The sequence below is a fragment of the Carettochelys insculpta genome, chromosome 1, assembly GCF_033958435.1.
Source record: "Carettochelys insculpta isolate YL-2023 chromosome 1, ASM3395843v1, whole genome shotgun sequence".
In the NCBI taxonomy this organism is placed as follows: domain Eukaryota; kingdom Metazoa; phylum Chordata; order Testudines; family Carettochelyidae; genus Carettochelys; species Carettochelys insculpta.
The window spans coordinates 378,263,234-378,280,000 of record NC_134137.1 but is presented as its reverse complement, the minus strand read 5'-3'; the positions used below and the strand labels follow the sequence as shown (position 1 = coordinate 378,280,000).

Below are 16,767 nucleotides of genomic sequence, written 5' to 3'. Positions count from 1 at the left end.
CAGATCGACCGGCCGGTGAGCGGGGCGGGCAGCGCGCGGCAGCAGCACGCCCGGGCCCGGCACAAGCCGCGACCCACTGGCCAGGGCGTCCCAGGGACGGGCACGATGGAAGGCGGGGGCAGTTCGCGGCCACCCGAACATCAACGGTCAATTGCCCCGGCCTGAGTTAATATCCACGCCCCGCCCGGTGTCTGCCCGCTTCACGGGGGGCGGCGGTGAGCTCGGACACCTGCCCCACCCACAGAAGCAAGTCCCATGGCACCCTGGAGACTAACAGATCGTTTGGAGTAGAAGCTTTTGTGGGCAGAGACCCGCTTCGTCAGAGGCATCTCTCTGCCTGCGAAAGCTGAAGCTCCAAAATATCTGTTAGTCTCTAAGGTGCCGTGGGACTTCTTGTTTTTGAAGATACAGACTAACATGACTCCCTCTCTGATACCTCCCCTCCTCCGCCTCCCTCCCGCACTCAGCTAACACTGAGCTCTGTGATAGTTGCTAGCTGGCTTCTCTGCGCCCCAGCCCCGTCCCCTCTCCTTCCTGCCTTACAACTGGCTTCGGATCCTGTGCCCGCACCCCCCCGTGCACCCCAAAGTTGGTTCTGAGCTGGCCCAGGAAGCTGCCTTCTTGGGGTGCCGTAGCAGCAGGGAGCAGCTGCCCCACAATGCCCGCATCATCTCTCCCTGCCGAGTTGGGGGGAGTCCTGCGCGGCGCGTGGGCGTGTGCGGGGCTCAGTACCAGTGTGGAATGGTTCGTTTGGGCTCTGAAGCCCGGGTGCACCTAGCCCCTCTGCAAGCAGGCCGGCTCACAGCGTACCTGGTGACGCAGGGCCTGCGACCATCAGTAACGTGTGTGCCTTCCCCTTCCTCCCCTCTCCAGACGTTCTGCCGCTGGCTGGAGAACTCGCTCAAGGGTTTACCAAAGGAGACTACGGGGGGAGCCATCCAAGTGACGCACAAGCAGCTCACGGACTTTCACAAGCAGGCGACGAGGTGAGCGAGCCCTGTGCTGCCAGGCACCCTCGTACAGGCCCACGCCGAAAGCCAAAAGGGATCTTTGTCATCCTGCAGTCTGCCCTGCTGCCCATTGCAGGCCCCAGAACCTCCCCCACCACCTGCTGGGGGATTAGTCTTGCTTTGTGTCTGAGAGGTCCTGGGTTCAAATGCGGCACAAGCCCTGTTCTTATTCGGCACTGGTGAGGCCACATCTGGAATGTTGTGTCCAGTTTTGGGCCCCCCCAGTATAAAAAGGATGTGGATTTGCTGGAGCAGGTTCAGCAGAGCGCAACAAAAATGATGAAGGAGCTGGAGCACAAGATCTATGAGAAGAGGCTGAGGGATTTGGGCTTGTTTAGTCTGCAGAAGGAGAGACTGAGGGGTGAGTTAACAGCAGCCTTCAACTTCCTGAAGGGGAGCTCTAAGGAGGACAGAGAGAAACTGTTCTCAGTGGTGACAGATGGCAGAACAAGGAGCAATGGTCTCAAGTTTACTGAGTGTGGAGGAGTAGGTCGGATGTTAGGAAAAATTATTTGCCCAGGCGGGTGGTGAAGCAGTGGAATGTGTTGCCTAGAGAGGTGGTGGATTATCCATCCCTAGAGGTTTTTAAGCCCCAACTTGACAAAGCCCTGGCTGGGATGACGTGATTGGGGTTGGTCCTGCTGTCAGTGGGAGGCTGGACTTGATGACCTCTTGAGGTCTCCTCCAGCTCTATGATTCGATGGTCTGCTTAGACAGGAGCTGATTTAGGGGGTTATGATAGAGGGTCTGTAAAATCGCAAATGGTGCAGAAAGCGAATCATTTACCCTCCCACAATAAGAAATAGACATCGCCCAGTGATGTGTAACAAGGCCATGGGGTTAATTCAGGCAAGAGGAAGTCTCCTGTCCCCATTAACCCCTGGCACTGGCCATGGGACGTGTGACGAACAGAAATCGAACTGGAGGAGAATTGCTCTATGCTCTTCACCCCCTGCAGTTGTTGCACTGGACGCTGGGCTGAGGGGCCCATCAGGCAGTTCTGGTGCACCTAGCCTGGTGGCTCCCTTCTGCTGCCTGCACTGCGCCCCGAGGGCAGAGGCTTTTGCCGGCAGCGGCTCTCCAGACCTGATTGATCTGGGTCCTGTTCTGTTCAATATATTTATCAACGACCTGAATGAGGGGTTGGATTGCACCCTCAGCAAGTTTACGGATGACACTAAACTAGGGGGAGAGGTAGATACGCTGGAGGGGAGGGACAGGGTCCGGACTGACTTAGACAAATTGGAAGACTGGGCTGCAAGAAATCTGATGAGGTTCAATAAGGACAAGTGCAGAGTGCTGCACTGTGGCCGGAAGAATCCCAAGCATTGTTACAGGCTGGGGTCCGACTGGCTCGGTAGTAGTTCTACAGAAAAGGACCTGGGAGTTGTAGTGGATGAGAAGCTGGACATGAGTCAACAGTGTGCCATTGTAGCCGAGAAGACGAATGGCATATTAGGTTGCAGCAAGAGGTGCGTTGCCAGGAGATCCAGAGAAGTGCTTGTTCCTCTTTATTTGGCTTTGGTGAGGCCGCACCTGGAGTACTGTGTCCAGTTCTGGGCCCCCAATTATAGGAAGGATATGGATATGCTGGAGAGGGTCCAGCGGAGGGCAACCAAAATAATTAGGGGGCTGGAGCATATGACTTATGAAGAAAGGTTGAGAGAACTGGGACTGATTAGTCTGCAGAAGAGAAGACTGAGGGGGGACTTGATAACAGCCTTCAACTTACTGAAGGGAGGTTGCAAAGAGGCTGGAGAGAGGCTGTTCACAGTGGTCACAGATGGCAGAACACGGAACAATGGTCTCAAGTTGTGGTTGGAAAGGTCCAGGTTGAACATTAGGGAAAACTTTTTCGCTAGGAGGGTGGTGAAGCATTGGAATGGTCTCCCCAGTGAAGTAGTGGAGTCTCCATCCCTGGAGTTGTTTGTCTCGCCTCGACAAAGCCCTGGCTGGGCTGATCTAATGGGTTCGGTCCTGCTTAGGGCAGGGGGCTGGACTTGATGGCTTTTTTAGGTCTCTTCCAACTCTCTTATTCTATGATTCTATGGTAAGCTGCAGTCACTTCACCTGGTGGGCAATTCATACGTGAGTGGGATCCTCTGGCCAGTGCCTGGGCCCCATGACGGGCATCGGTTTCCCCAGAGGAAGAATTGGTCCTGGCCTTTCCAGCCCTGTGACCACGCTAGGCAAAGCAAGCCCGCAGCCAGTCCCTGCCATGACCAGGAATGCCGGAAGTCCCAGCGTTCCCTCCTTCTCTGGGGCGGAGCAGGTTTTTCTTCTCTCGCTGGAGCCAGGCAGCGTGTGCCAGGCAGCAGGGGAGCCGCAGGGAGCTCGGAGACGGGCTGCCCTGCTCCAGAGCAGGAGGAGTGCTGAAATTCCTCCCCCACTGGGCTTTCACTGGCTCCACAAGCCTGCCCCACCCGCTCTGAGGCTCACCTCCACCTTCCCTGCCCGAGCCTCAGCAGTCCCTGTTCGTACGGGTGGACGGCTCTGCCCAGGCCTGTACGTGACAGTGCTGTTCCAAGGGGCAGATCAGCTCAGCAAGTTCCAGCCTGTTCCTCCAGCCGGCTGTGCAGCTGCCTGGCGCTCACGCCCTTGTCAAACGCACGCCTTGGCTCCAGCAGGCAGAAATCCAGCTCCACTCCCTGCCTCCCAGCCCCCACCTGGGCCTCTTCCTGTCACTGCTAGGTCTCTGAGTCCCCTTCAGACCTGGGCTGGGGTCGCACTGGCCCAGAGCCCCGCAAGCCAGCGGAGGAACTGCCGGGGGGTCCCCGCCTGGGTGTGAATGGCCAGCGGGCTGTGGCATCCAATGCCCAGCTATAGCTCTGTGTCAGCAGAGGAGCCGGGGGCTGAATTGGCCTCCAGCTCAGAGTCGCTGCTGGGACTCCTCAGGCTGAGCCCCGGCCAGGCCAGGGTCCATGGCATTCTGGGGTTCTGTCCGAGCCTCTGCAGTGTCTCAGAAGGTGCATGGGAAAGACGTTGAGCGAGGGCAGCATTCAGGGCAGCCCTGGGAGCTCCTGGCCACCGGCTTGTGCTGGGACCTTCACTGCCGGCTGCCCCTGGTTGCACAGTCAGGCTGCCGAGCGTTCAACCGCTTGTCCCCAGATTTGGGAAATGGGCAGCGGGTGGGCGGGACCGGACTGACTTTCTGTAACAGCTCCCGGGTCCAGCCAGCCTTCCCCAGCCTCGTCCCTGCCCCTCACCACTGCCCTTGCCTTGCAGCGCCGAGGAATGTAAACAAGTGTGCTGGGCCCTGAGAGACTTCACCCGGCTGTTCCGATAGCTGCCCGCCCGCCCGCGCTGTGCCTGTCTCCCAGGTGAGTAGGTGCCCACATGTCACACTCCCAGCCGGGGGCACCTCGCAGCCAGGGCCGTGGCTGGCTAACAGCTGGAAAGCTCCCCCTTCAGGAGCGCGTGCGACGTGCCCAGACTCAGGCTGCCCCCAAACACTGGCATTGCAGGTAACCGAAGCTGGAGCTGCCTTGCGACCGTTGCTGTGGCTGGGGCCCGAGAAACGCCCCACGCACCGTGAAGTCGGGGCTCTTGGGTGCTGTCACCTGCACTGCACCAGACCAGGACTTGAGCCGGGCTCAGAAAAGAGCTGGGCAAGTTCCAAGAGCACAGGTCCAGCGATGGCTCCTGGCCAGGCAGGGCAGGGCCGGTGTCTCCAGCCGCCGTTTGTCGGAAGCTGGGAAGGGGCAATGGGGGGACTCACTTGAGGACTCCCTGTTCTGGCCCCTCCCTCTAGGGCTCTGGCATTGGGGTGCAGGAGTGCGAGGGCTGTAGCTGGGCATCGGGCTCTAGGTTGGGGTGCAAGGGCTCTAGCCAGGGGTCAGGCTCTAGGTTGGGGTGCAGGAGTGTGAAGGCTGTAGCCGGGGGTCCGGGCTCTAGGTCGGGGCCCAGGAGTGTGAGGGCTGTAGCTGGGGGTCCGGCTCTAAGTCGGGGCCCAGAAGTGCGAGGGCTGTAGCCGGGGGTCAGGGCCCAGGAGTGCGAGGGCTGTAGCCGGGGGTCTGGGCTCTAGGTCAGGGCCCAGAAGTGCGAGGGCTGTAGCCGGGGGAGTCGGGGCCCAGGAGTGCGAGGGCTGTAGCCGGGGGTCTGGGCTCTAGGTTGGGGCCCAGGAGTGCGAGGGCTGTAGCCGGGGGTCCGGGCTCTAGATCGGGGCCCAGGAGTGCGAGGGCTGTAGCCAGGGGTCCGGGCTCTAGGTCGGGGCCCAGGAGTGCGAGGGCTGTAGCCGGGGGTCTGGGCTCTAGGTTGGGGCCCAGGAGTGTGAGGGCTGTAGCTGGGGGTCCGGGCTCTAGGTCGGGATGCAGGAGTGCGAGGGCTGTAGCCAGGGGTCGGGGCCCAGGAGTGCGAGGGCTATAACTAGGCGTCCGGCTCTAGGTCGGGATGCAGGAGTGTGAGGGCTGTAGCTGGGCGTCCGGCTCTAGGTCGGGATGCAGGAGTGAGGGAGATTTCTGGGGCTTTGGGGCCAGATCTCTCTGGCCACAGCAGGATGCAGGGGCCGGGCTATTTGGCTGGTGGTGGAGGGAGGATTTCCAGGGCTGGGCTGCTCGGGCCTTGGTTGTACTCAGACAGGGGAAGAGGCACCTGGTTCAGGCCATGATTGGGGCGTCCCTCCTGTCCGCCTCGCGCCAGTGCCTTGAGTGCTTGCATGGCTCTGATCTGCAGCGCACAGGGAACTTGGCTCGCCGGGTTATTGGGGCGGGGACGGGGCTGTCACCCTATTGCCACCCTCACTTCTGCGCTGCTGCCAGCAGCGCTGGGGGGCCAGGGTGTGGTGGCTGCTGGTGGAGGGGGCCCAGCTCTGCAGGCAGCAGCGCCGCCAGCATGGGCAATACCAGGCCCTGCCACCTTTCCCTCTGCACTGCTGCTGGTGACACCTCTGCCTGCAGCGCTGGGAGCCCGGCCAGCAGCTCCCCTCCCCAGCTGCCCAGCTCTAAGGGCAGTCCTACCCTCCCCCACATGCACTCCATCTCCCTCGGGGCAGGGCCCCTGCAGTTCCTGTACCACCACACCACACTGCCCATGGAAGGAGCAAACTGGATTTTTTTTTTTTTAAATCCTCGGACAGTGAAATTGACCAAAATGGACTGTGGATTTGGTAGGGCCCCAGCTCTGGACCCCACCTACTTTGACGGATCAAATTATCCAACGCGCTCTGGGCGCTGTCCCCTGGTGCCCTCTGGGGAGCCAAGCAGGGCTGCCATAGGAGCAGTTTTCCCTCTAGCCTTTTCCCTCCATGCGTGGAATAATTTTTTCCGTGCGTGGAGGCGTGTGCGGGCATGCACCGGTGCCAGCAGCACAGGCCTGGCTGCGGGCGCCCTGCTCATCAGCTGGGCGGTGTTGGACTCTGAGGGGCCCCACGAGCATCCAGTGTAGAGGGAATGCCGTGTGGGAGCTGTCGCCAGAGCAGCGGTTCGCCTCAGCAGATGCGTTGTCTGTTCTGGCCAGCGGCTGCTTGGAATAATGCCTCTGGCGGCAGGGCTCAAGTTCGGACTCAGCCTAGAGTCACGCGGGAATGCCTCAGGGTGGTGGAGCCTCTGGCACCGCACCCAGAAGGGGCCAGGCAGCTCAGGTGCGAACCCAGGGCTGCGAGGGGGAGGTGGGAGCCTCTCCTATAGCTGTGAATCACTCTGACTCTGCTCTCTGTCCCCCCGCCAGGAATGTCTCTCTAGTTAGAAGACAGGAAATCACAAACCCAAGAGTGTGTCCCACAATCAGCAAACTTCACCGTGGCCGAGGGCTTTCGCTCGCTCCAGTGTGGCACAGCCAGCCCCCAAGCCGCCTGGCCACCAGGCCCAGCCCAGGAAGTTCCTGTTTGTGAGCAAGAGGGTGACTCGACCACGACAAGATGGCTGCAGCCCAACCTGCGGCAGCGCAGGGGGACGCTGCTTTCCTACGGACTCGCTTTAAAAAAAAAAAAAAAAAAAAAAAAAAAAAGGAAAAAAAACAAACAAAAAAAGAGGAATGGAAAAAAAATTTGCCTGGCAGCAAAAAAAAAAAAAACAAAAAAAACACCAACAAAGTAGAAAACTTTCTGTGAAATGAAAAAAAAAAAAATAAAATTCACTTGAGGAAACTGGGGATGAAAAGTCAACCTGGCAAACCCCATTGTCTGCACGGGGCGGGGGGAGGGCACCCAGGTGTCCAGCAGCCCCCTCCAGGGCTCCCCGAGCTCTTCCCCCCATGGAAAAGGAGCACACGGGAGGATGGGGCCCCCCGTGCGGCATTGCGGGGCTCCTGCCGATCCCCCTGGGGAGCGTTCCACCTGAGCCCATCCCACCTCCCCCAGCCCTCCTGAAACACCCGCCCCGAGCTAAATCCGCCAGCCAGCCGGGCGCAAACCAGTGGGATAGACTGTTATATATTATATATATATATTTTCTTTTTTAGTTTGTTTTTTTTCTTTTTTTTTTTTTAAATTTGGTTTTATTTGGGTTTTTACCACGGGGGGGCGGGGGGTGGGGAGAGAGGAGGTGAAGGGCTCCAGGGCTGACTCATTCAACTGGCCGGCTTTGGAGAGGGCTCCCGGGGGGAACCTTCCCCTGAGGCGAGCTGACCCCCGCCCAGGCGTTTGGAGGGAGCACCCACTGTTCCGTCTGGTGTTGTAGCCATCTCGAGAACAAGAGAAAACAACAACAAAAAATAAACTAAAAAATTCAACTCTCGGCTTCGTGCCTTGTGTCTGGCTGTGTGCGCGTGGGCCGGCCGGACCCCGCAGCCCGGCTCGGAGATCGCGCCCCATTGCCTCTGCCGCCGACCGCAGAGCCGCACCGCCCACGGCTGGTCGCAGCATGGGGTGGGGGTAATTGTGTGTCAGTCACACACTCCTCCAGTCGAACCCTCTTCCAGCCCCGCTGGCGTCTGCTCCTTTCGCTTCTCCCATGCCCGCCGGCGGGCTCCAATCTCCATTAGCCTCGTGTGGTGCAGGGGGCCGGTGGGAAGGGCTGAACTTCGACTCAATCGACCAACGACCCAAGCGCGTCGGTCCGCAGGTGCCTTTGTTACGCCTCAGCAGGGCAGCCCGCCAGAGTTGTGTAAAAGCAGCGCTGCCGTCGAGGGCGCCTCCCCGTAAGGGTTGGCTCGTGCAAGCTAGCCGTGGTGCGAGACGCACGTCAACTCACCAGCGCCGGCTGTAGCTGGGCGAGATCCTCCCACGCGGCCAAAGGTCCAGTTGAAGGACTTTGTGCTGGCGGCAGCGACAGCAACCGATGGGGGGTTCCACGCTGGGGGCTGGGAGAGCGGGAACTGTCCATCCCAACAGCCACTGCTGGAGCACTTGGTGTGTGCCTGCAGGGCGACGGGGCTGGCACGGCCCCGGCCCAGGCAAAGCAGCTTGGGAGTGTGCACGGCAGGAGGCTCTTGACCGTAGGAAGGGGCCCGGCTGTGCTCGGAGGGGGGTGCAGTTCCCACCGCTGGGTAGCTCCACTCCCGCACTCAGAGCGGGGGATCGTCTGCCCCCGGCCTGGCGAGGGTCAGGCCTTGTTTCCCCGCCCCCTCCCCAGGGGCCTGGGCCTGGGCGGAAGAGCAGGCTCGGCCCGAGCCCAGTGTGCCACGGTGTTGGCTGCGTACCCAGGCAGGGCGCAGCGGGTAGGGACGCACCCGGCTCTGCTGGGGGCTGGTTCCCAGGGCAGTGTTCCTTGCAGGGTGCTGTGCCCCGAGGCAAGGCTGCTTACCCAGCCCTCCCCAGTGAGTGGCACAGCCATAGGCCTGGGGCGCTGCTGAAATCTCCGTGCAGCGTGGGATGGGCCCTCGGGGGCTGGGCGGGCTGGGGCCGGGTGCTGTTCTAACCTGGCTTGTGCCGAGGCGGCCAGCTGGGACGTGGGGCCCCATGGCTGAGGTACTGCCGGCCCAGCGGTGACATGAGGCACGGGGAGGGAGCGGGCCCAGGCGTCACCTCTCGCTGCCAGGCTCCCGCCTGCACCAACCTGCGTTGGCTCGCTGGGCTGCAGCGCCCCTCCCCCACGCAGTGCACCGCAGCGCCTGGCCCAAAGCGAGGTGGGGTCCCCTCCCCTCCCACGCAGCGCACTGCAGCGCCTGGCCTAAAGCGAAGCGGCCCCCCCCCCCCCCCCACAGCGCATTGTAATGCCTGGCCCAAAGCAAAGCGGGGGCCCCCCTCCCCCCCTGCAGTATACTGTAATGCCTGGCCCAAAGCAAAGTGCCCCCCCCCGCCACGCAGCACATTGTAATGCCTGGCCCAAAGCAAAGTGGGGCCCCCCCCCCCCCCCCGTGCACTGTAATGCCTGGCCCAAAGTGAAGCGGGGCCCCCTCCCCCCATGCAGTACACTGTAATGCCTGGCCCAAAGCAAGGCGGGGTCATTCCCACCCACCCCCAACGCAGTGCACTGTAATGCCTGGCCCGAAGTGAAGCAGGGCCCACTCCCCCCCCCGCCCCCCCAACGCAGTGCACTGTAATGCCTGGCCCAAAGCGAAGCAGGGTCCCCTCCCCCATGCAGTGCACTGCAGCGCCTGGCCCAAAGCAAGGTGTGCGGGGGGGGGTCACCCAGTGAAGGGTGGCCCTAGGGGAGACAGGCCCCCAAAATATGTGGTGCATGGCCCTCAGGCTGTGGGGCATCTCCCTCAGGGAGGCAGGGGGTGCGCCCCGCCCCAGGCTGTGCACTGCACAGCCTGGCCCTTAAGCAAGCTGGGGCGTGGCCCCCATGCAGTGTGCTGGAGCCAGACCTGGGCTGATGCGGGCAGCTCACGCTGCACTGGCTGGGTTCTGTTACTGGCCCCAGCCCCAGGACAAGCACAGGGCAGAGGGTGGGCCAGCCCCAGCGCCAGGCTGCTGCACAGCTCCGGCTCCCTGGGCCGTGAGCCGTTCTGGCAGCACAGGAGCCGGGGGGGTTCAGCTGCCACGTTGCCGGTTGCGGGGAGAACCTGCTCGCGCTCGTGCCTCAGCAAACGACTGCTCCCTGGAGGGCAGAGCAGCTCCCCGGCTGTGTCTCTGCGCCAGGCCCGTTCCTGGGGCCCTCGGCCCTGCGGGCTGCATGCGGCACGGCCAGGCCTGGCGGGTCTCGGCCCCTCTCCATCCCCCGCTGGAGGCACTGCTTGTCCCTGCGAGCAGCAGCCTGGCGCCAGCAGAGGCGAGTGGGCCTGGCGTCCCCTCCTCAGGGCCAGCGAGCGCGGCGGGGGGCGGGAAGCAGAGGGCGTGGGCTGCGGCCTCACTGCTGCATGCTGCTGGCTTGCATAGGCCACGGGGCCGGCTCGGCCTGCTGGTTTTGCCAGAGCTGATGCAGCTCCTTGAACTGCTCCACCATCTTGTCTTTGAGGTCGGGGTGGGAGATCTGCAGGCGGATGCTGTCCGCCGACCACGAGAGCTCCCCCGAGAACATCTCCAGCAGGAGCCGCGCAGCCACCGGCACCACCTGGCAGGCAGGCAGACAGCGCGGCTGTAACCGCCCCCACCGGGGCCCTTGGAAGCTCAGTGCCGGAGCCGCTCCAGCTTGAGCTAAAATCCCCCTGGCGCTCAGCTGAGGCTGGAGCAGACGACGACCCCTGTCGCTGTCAGCGGGCCAGGTGCCACGCCTGGGCGGGTGGGTCCCACCAGCTCCTCCCCTCTGCAGCTGCATCAGCCCACCCCCCCACTTGCCTGGATGGAGCCCCAGCCCCAGCCCCTGCTCCCCTCCCCTCCCACGCCCGGATCTTCCCTCCGCCGGCCCTGGGTGCCCGCTCTCGCTTCTGGGATTCTATTGTTTTCCAGCCGGGGTGGAATAAATTCTGCATGCGCCGAGGCATGTGCGGCTGCGCACCACCAATGGGCCCCCGCTGCCGGCTGTGGGGGCGCCTGACTCTCCTGGGCAGCCCCGCATGCACTCAGCTCACAGGGAACAGGGCACCTGCCCCCAGCCCCCTGGGGTTAGGGCCTTCCCTTGTGGATCAGCCCATAAGCTGTCTGGAGCAGGGCGCTGCCATGCGGCCTGCAGCGGTGACCCCGTTCCCAGTTCGGCTTCTAAGCCGGTCGGCTGCTGCACACTGGGGACCCTGCTTGCACCAAGGTCTGGCCCTCCCCATCCCCTTTGCAGGCTGGGGGCGCAGCCTGGGCTGGGGTGTGCGCTCGGTGCCGGCTGGGACAGGGCCGTGCCCCCGGTGAGGTTGCTGGGGAGCAAGCTGGGGGGTCCTGAGCAGCCCAGCGCCCCTCACCTGCACGGTGATGAGTTTCTTCTCCTTGGGCTTCTGGTCCGGCCACTCCTCGCCGAAGCAGAAGAAGATTTCATAGGGGGGCGGCGTGCTGGTCTGGCCCTTCTGGAAGAGGATGAGCCCTGGGGAGCCCCACAGCAGATAGGCCGTGAGGGGCAGGCCCCTTTCCCAGCCCTCCCCCCGACAATCACCGCATGGGAGGGGGATGGAGGCGACGGGCCTGGAGCCCGGAAAGCTGGAGGGCAGAGCCGGGGGATGGAAGGGCCAGGAGGTGGGGATGGAAGGCAGGACCGTGGCCCGGGCAGAGGAGATGGGGGTGTGGAGGGCAGGGCAGGGCCAGGCCGGGCTGGGCCCAGGCAGAGGGGGCGGGTGCTGTCCCCATGCCCGTCCCGTCCCGGGCGCGGTCGTACCGTTGAGGAAGCCCTCCAGGCTGAAGAGTTTGACCTTCCTCTCGCGCTGCAGGGGGTTGGGGCCGGGCCGGGGGGTGGCGCAGGGCCCCGCCCAGAAGACCTTGCACTGGCAGAGGCGGATGGCGTAGAGGTCCTGGCCCTGCAGCTCCAGGATGAGGCCGCGGTCCATGACGTCCAGCAGCTGGTGGGTGTAGAAGCGCTGCTTCTCGCTGGGGATGTGCTCGGTGCCGGGGAAGCGCACCTGCTCCAGCGTCACCGGCCCGAACAGCTCCACCTGCTCCCGCGTGGCCGGCAGGCTGCTGTGGAAGAGGCGGCAGCCGTGCGGGTTGCTGATGGTCAGGGCGCTGGCCGCCCGGCCCCGGTACTGGAACTTGATCTCCAGGTCCGTCACTGCCCGGGGAGCCAGGGGGGCCGTGAGCGCCGGGGAGCTGCCCCCGGCCCTGCCCCATCCCAGCCCCCACTACCTGCCACGCCTGTTCCTAGCCCAGCCCCCACCTGGCTGCCCCCGGCCCCGCCCGGCCCTGCCCCATCCCAGCCCCCACCACCTGCCACGCCTGTTCCTAGCCCAGCCCCCACCTGGCTGCCCCCGGCCCCGCCCGGCCCTGCCCCATCCCAGCCCCCACCACCTGCCACGCCTGTTCCTAGCCCAGCCCCCACCTGGCTGCCCCCGGCCCCGCCCGGCCCTGCCCCATCCCAGCCCCCACCACCTGCCACCCCTGTTCCTAGCCCAGCCCCCACCTGGCTGCCCCTCGCCCCGCCCCATCCCAGCCCCGCCCCATCCGGCCCCGCCCATCCCAGCCCCCACCACCTGCCACCCCTGTTCCTAGCCCAGCCCCCACCTGGCTGCCCCCTGCCCCGCCCCATCCCAGCCCCGCCCCATCCGGCCCCGCCCCATCCCAGCCCCCACCACCTGCCACCCCTGTTCCTAGCCCGGCCCCCACCTGGCTGCCCCTCGCCCCGCCCCATCCCAGCCCCCACCCCGCCCGGCCCCACCCATCCCAGCCCCCACCCGCCCCCCACAACCTGCCACCCCCTGTTCCTAGCCCAGCCCCCACCTGGCTGCCCCTCGCCCCGCCCCATCCCAGCCCCCACCTGCCCCCCACAACCTGTCACCCCCTGTTCCTAGCCTGGCCCCCACCTGGCTGCCCCTGCCCCTGCCCCTGCCCAGCTCCCCCCGCCCCCCCCCCGCTTGGCCCTGCCCATCCCTGCCCCCTGCCCAGCTCCCGCCTGCTCCTAGCCCCTACATGCCTCCCCTGCCCCCACCACCTGTTCCCACTCCAACTCCCACCTGCCTCCAGCCCTGCCCCCAGCCCCCACCTGACGCCATCACCTACCACCCCCTGTCCCCACCCCTGCCCCCCACCTGCCCCCACCCCCGCGCTGCTGGCCCTCCGGCCATGCCCTGGGGCGCTTGGTGCGGGCCGGGTGCCCAGCCGAGCAGGCGCGGTGGTGGGCAGGGTACTTACACGGCAGCATGTGGGGGCTGATGAGCAGGTCGGGGACGAACTGCTCCATGGGCTGCAGCGCCTCGTCGGCGGGGGGCAGGTCCGGCAGCGCGGCCAGCGGCAGGCTCCCGCCGGGGCTTGGCACAGGCAGCTTCCCGGGGGCTGCGAAGGGCCCGGTGGGGGCGGCTGCTCCGGCCGGGGGCAGCAGGGTGAAGGAGCTGCTCCCACAGGGCGTGGGGTACGAGGCCTCCTGCTTTGGCCACGCGTAGGGGGGAAGTGGCTCCGCGCCCTGGCTGGGGTCTGCAAGCCAAAAACACCCCCTCTTAGCAGCCCCCTGCCAGGCCAGCTGCCCCTTCCCGGGGGGCGCTGCGGCCTTAGCGCCCCACCCAGAGGGCTCAGGGACGGACCCAGCCTGTGAGGAGGGAAGGGGGGCACCCGGCTTTTGCCCCACGGCTGCCTGGGCCCGAGGGGCCGATGGAGGCTGCTGAGTACAAATCCCCCCACCCCTGGAGGCTGCTTGGGAGCCAGAGCGCCTGGCCCTGGGCAGGGAGCAAGGGGAGCCCCTCTCCAGCCGCAGCCCCTTCCCCTTGCCCTACGCGGGACTGCTTGGCACTGGGGGCCAGGCTGGGGGGAGGCCAGGGCTGGGGGGGGGTTCAGGGGACGCTCACACTGCTGATGCCCCTGTGGGGAACGCCCTGATGACATGCCCGGTCCCAGCATCAGGGCCTGGGCGCCACCTCCACTGGCAGGGCAGCCGAGGGGGCTCGGCCCGGTGGGGGGTGCAGATACCAGCCCCCACCCCCCCCGCACTCACCCGCTATCGTCAGCGCCGTCATCTTCTGCAGCTGCAAGAGAGGCAGGCGGACGGGCTCAGCCTGGGGGCGCCCGGGGGGAGCCCACGCAGGGCCGCCAGCTTTCTAATGGCACCAAAGGGGCCCCCTTGTCCCACCCCTGCCCAGGACCCCTCCCCCCGTGCCTAGCTCCCTCCACCCCCACTCGTCTCCCGCACAGGGTCGGGGGGGGGTGAACGCTGCGGCTGGGGGTCCGGCTCTGTGGTGGGGCCAGGGCTGAGGGATTTGGGGTGCAGGGGGCTGGTTGCAGGATGGGGGTCGGGGCTGGGGCAGGGCCTCTGCATGCAAGAGGCTGCAGGGTGCAACCTGGAGGGAGTTGGGGTGGGGGGGATGCGGCTAAGGAAGGGGGCTCAGGGCTGGGATGGGGGCCAGAAGGGGGGCAGGGCATGGTCTCTGAGAGGGAGGAGGGGTGCAGGAAGGAGCTCGGAGCTGGGGCGGGGGTTGGGGTGCAGGAGGGAAGCCAGGAGTGGGGTGGGGGGAGAGAGGGACAGAGCTCGGCAGTGGCCAGTGAGCAGCTGCAGCCCCGGTTCTTGGGGGACCCTGAATGGAAAGTGGGGGCAGCCTGTGAGGGGGCAGCCAGAGGGAACCTGCCTGGCCCCACTGCACGAGGCTCCCTGCCCTGCCCTGCCCTGCCCGGGGATGGGGGCATGACCCGTCCCTGCACCCCGGCCCCCCACTCACTCACCTCCTCCTCCTCCTCGCCCAGGCAGTAGCCCTGGTCCTCCCCAGCCAGCGTGTCTGCAGGGGAGAGAGCAGGGGGGTTAGCTACTCACAGGTGGGGTCGCAGGCCCCACAGCGTGCGGGGAGAGGGGGCCCACGGGCCCCATTGCCCAGGTGGAGGGAAGCCCCCAGGGCCTGCCAGCCGGGTTGTGGGGGGAGGGCCAAGGGGCCCATTTCTGGCAGGGGCCGTCTGCAGCTGGGGGTTGCTGGGGGGTGCAGGCAGCAGCCCCTGCTTGCCGAGGTGGCCACAAACGAGGGGACATAGGCCAGAGATGCTGGGGGGCAGGACTCCTCCCCCCGCCCGGGAACGAGGGCCCCACCCAGGGGGCGCATATCTCCCTGCAGCCCCAGGCCCCGCCCCCTCCCCAGGCCCCGCCCCCGGCGGGCTGCGGTACCTCCATTGGCCGGGGGGCCCTCGCACACCTCGTAGATCTTGTAGGGCTGCAGGGGGGTGTCCTTGGTGCCGTCATAGATGAGTTTGAACTCCCGGCTCTTGTTGAGGGCACAGCGCAGGTTGGCTTTCCACTTGGCCGGGTCGGGCTCGTCCACCCCCTCGCTGTACTTCCCGGTCTCCTGGGCCCAGGCCTGCAGGGACAGAGGGGTCACAGCCACCCCAGCCCCCGGCGGGCGCCCCACCCCCCCCGCCCTGCGCGCCCCCTGCGCTCACCTTGAACACGGTGTTCTCATCGTCCTGCGCGGGGCCGTGGCGGGTGGCGTGACGCCAGGGGATGCAGAAGAGCTTGCGCTCGGGGTTCACCCACTGCAGGCCGGGGTACTGGTTGCTGTCCACCTGGGCGATGAGCCAGGGCTTCAGGCGGATGCGGCGGGGGTGCGCGCTCATGGTGCCTCGCGGCCGGCCGCCAGCCTGCACAGCGAGGCAAAGGGACGGGCTGTTACAGGGCCAAGGGCAGGCGCCCGGGGCAGAAGGCAGGGCCAAGGGAGGGAGAGGAGGGGAAGGGCAGGTGTAACAGTGGGGCTGGGGGCAGAGACCTCGCTTCCCCCTTTTTCAGAGACTTCTGCCAAGCTGGGCGAGACCTCGAGGGGTCCCCAGGCCCAGCCCCCTGTGCTCAGCCTGGGCCGACTCCGACAGGCGTTTGACCAACTTGTCCCTTTTTCAGTTGCAGGTTATTACACCACCTCTCTCACGTTTGCTGCGAACGCAACACGACAAACCTCCAAGTCTAAAACAACCCCGACATCTGCACCCGCGTGTCTCAGCCTGTTGGGTACCGGCAGAGACCAGCTCGCTCCTTCCTGAACTGTACTGGGGCATCTCAGAGACCAGCACCGGTCCAGAAACTGGTCTCTGAGAACAGCCAGGTCCAGGAGCCCCAGAAAGCAACTGTCTAGGAAGGGGCATGGCAGAAAGGGATCTAGGGGTTATAATGGACCAAAAGCTAAATATGAGTCAACAGATGCTGTTGCAAAAAAAAGCAAATGTGATTCTGGGATGTATTAACAGGTGTGTTGTGAACAAGACATGAGAAGTCATTCTTCCGCTCTACTCTGCGCTGGTTAGGCCTCAGACGAAGCAGGTCTTTGCCCACGAAACCTTATGCTCCAAAATATCTGTTAGCCTGTGAGGTTGCCAGAGGACTTTGTGTTGTTTATGGTTGTTAAAGTCTCTTTTCTCCAGAGATATCAAACACCTGGAGTAAATTTTCCCTGCCCCACACAGCCAACGAATCTCTCTGTATGAAGCAGGGCTCTTTCTGTCCCTGTTTTAAAACCAGGAATGCTAATCCTGGATCCCCAGCCAGACCGAACTCGTGCGTTATGGTTAATGACGGCAAAGAACTGGGGTAGCGCCAAATAAGATTCTCTTGAAAAGCTTCTGTGCAAAGAAAATCTCCCCCTAGAACTTTGTTCCAGACACGAATGTCCTTCGCTGTCCATCACGGGAGGCCGGAGCCGCAACTCAGAGGAAGAGCTCCCGACTGCAGCGGCTCTGGCAGAACGAGATGAAAAACGAATGAGAAGTATCGCTAAGGCCCTGGCCAAAGTGACCCGTCCGGACTTCGTCGTGAATATGGGGCTCCTCAGCTGGAGCGTGTCCACCCACAACCAAAGCCAACAGCTTCGCTCACGTTCACCGGGCTGGGGTGCAGGAGGGGGTGCGGGCTCCAGCAGGAGGTGCAGGCTCCAGGCTGGGGCCAGCCATGAGAGTTTCGGGGTTCAGGGCTGGGGC

General features: G+C 64.5%; 2 protein-coding genes and 1 long non-coding RNA gene across 3 annotated transcripts in view; 1 reads left to right on the top strand and 2 right to left on the bottom strand.

The window, feature by feature from the left end:
• The window catches only part of TNPO3 (transportin 3), a 79,583-nt gene extending 72,486 nt beyond the window's left edge, over positions 1-7,097 (top strand). Inside the window, exons 20-23 of the mRNA XM_074976330.1 lie at positions 1-15; positions 874-986; positions 4,236-4,330; positions 6,675-7,097. The exon at positions 1-15 is cut by the window's left edge and continues 153 nt beyond it. Coding sequence (XP_074832431.1) covers positions 1-15; positions 874-986; positions 4,236-4,296 — 189 coding nt within the window. The 3' untranslated portion in view covers positions 4,297-4,330; positions 6,675-7,097. The remainder of the gene's footprint in view (positions 16-873; positions 987-4,235; positions 4,331-6,674) is intronic.
• LOC142001275 (uncharacterized) lies at positions 6,922-8,999 on the bottom strand. The gene is made up of 2 exons (XR_012642434.1): positions 8,138-8,999; positions 6,922-7,628 (listed from the first exon to the last, which is right to left on the bottom strand). It is a non-coding gene; the product is annotated as an uncharacterized LOC142001275 (long non-coding RNA).
• Positions 9,000-9,435: 436 nt separating this feature from the next.
• The window catches only part of IRF5 (interferon regulatory factor 5), a 38,245-nt gene continuing 30,913 nt past the window's right edge, over positions 9,436-16,767 (bottom strand). Inside the window, exons 3-10 of the mRNA XM_074984222.1 lie at positions 15,247-15,444; positions 14,975-15,164; positions 14,545-14,597; positions 13,823-13,853; positions 13,030-13,308; positions 11,564-11,953; positions 11,157-11,275; positions 9,436-10,381 (exon numbers count right to left, since the gene is read on the bottom strand). Of these exons, the coding sequence (XP_074840323.1) occupies positions 10,178-10,381; positions 11,157-11,275; positions 11,564-11,953; positions 13,030-13,308; positions 13,823-13,853; positions 14,545-14,597; positions 14,975-15,164; positions 15,247-15,420 (1,440 nt within the window). The 5' untranslated portion in view covers positions 15,421-15,444 and the 3' untranslated portion in view covers positions 9,436-10,177. The remainder of the gene's footprint in view (positions 10,382-11,156; positions 11,276-11,563; positions 11,954-13,029; positions 13,309-13,822; positions 13,854-14,544; positions 14,598-14,974; positions 15,165-15,246; positions 15,445-16,767) is intronic.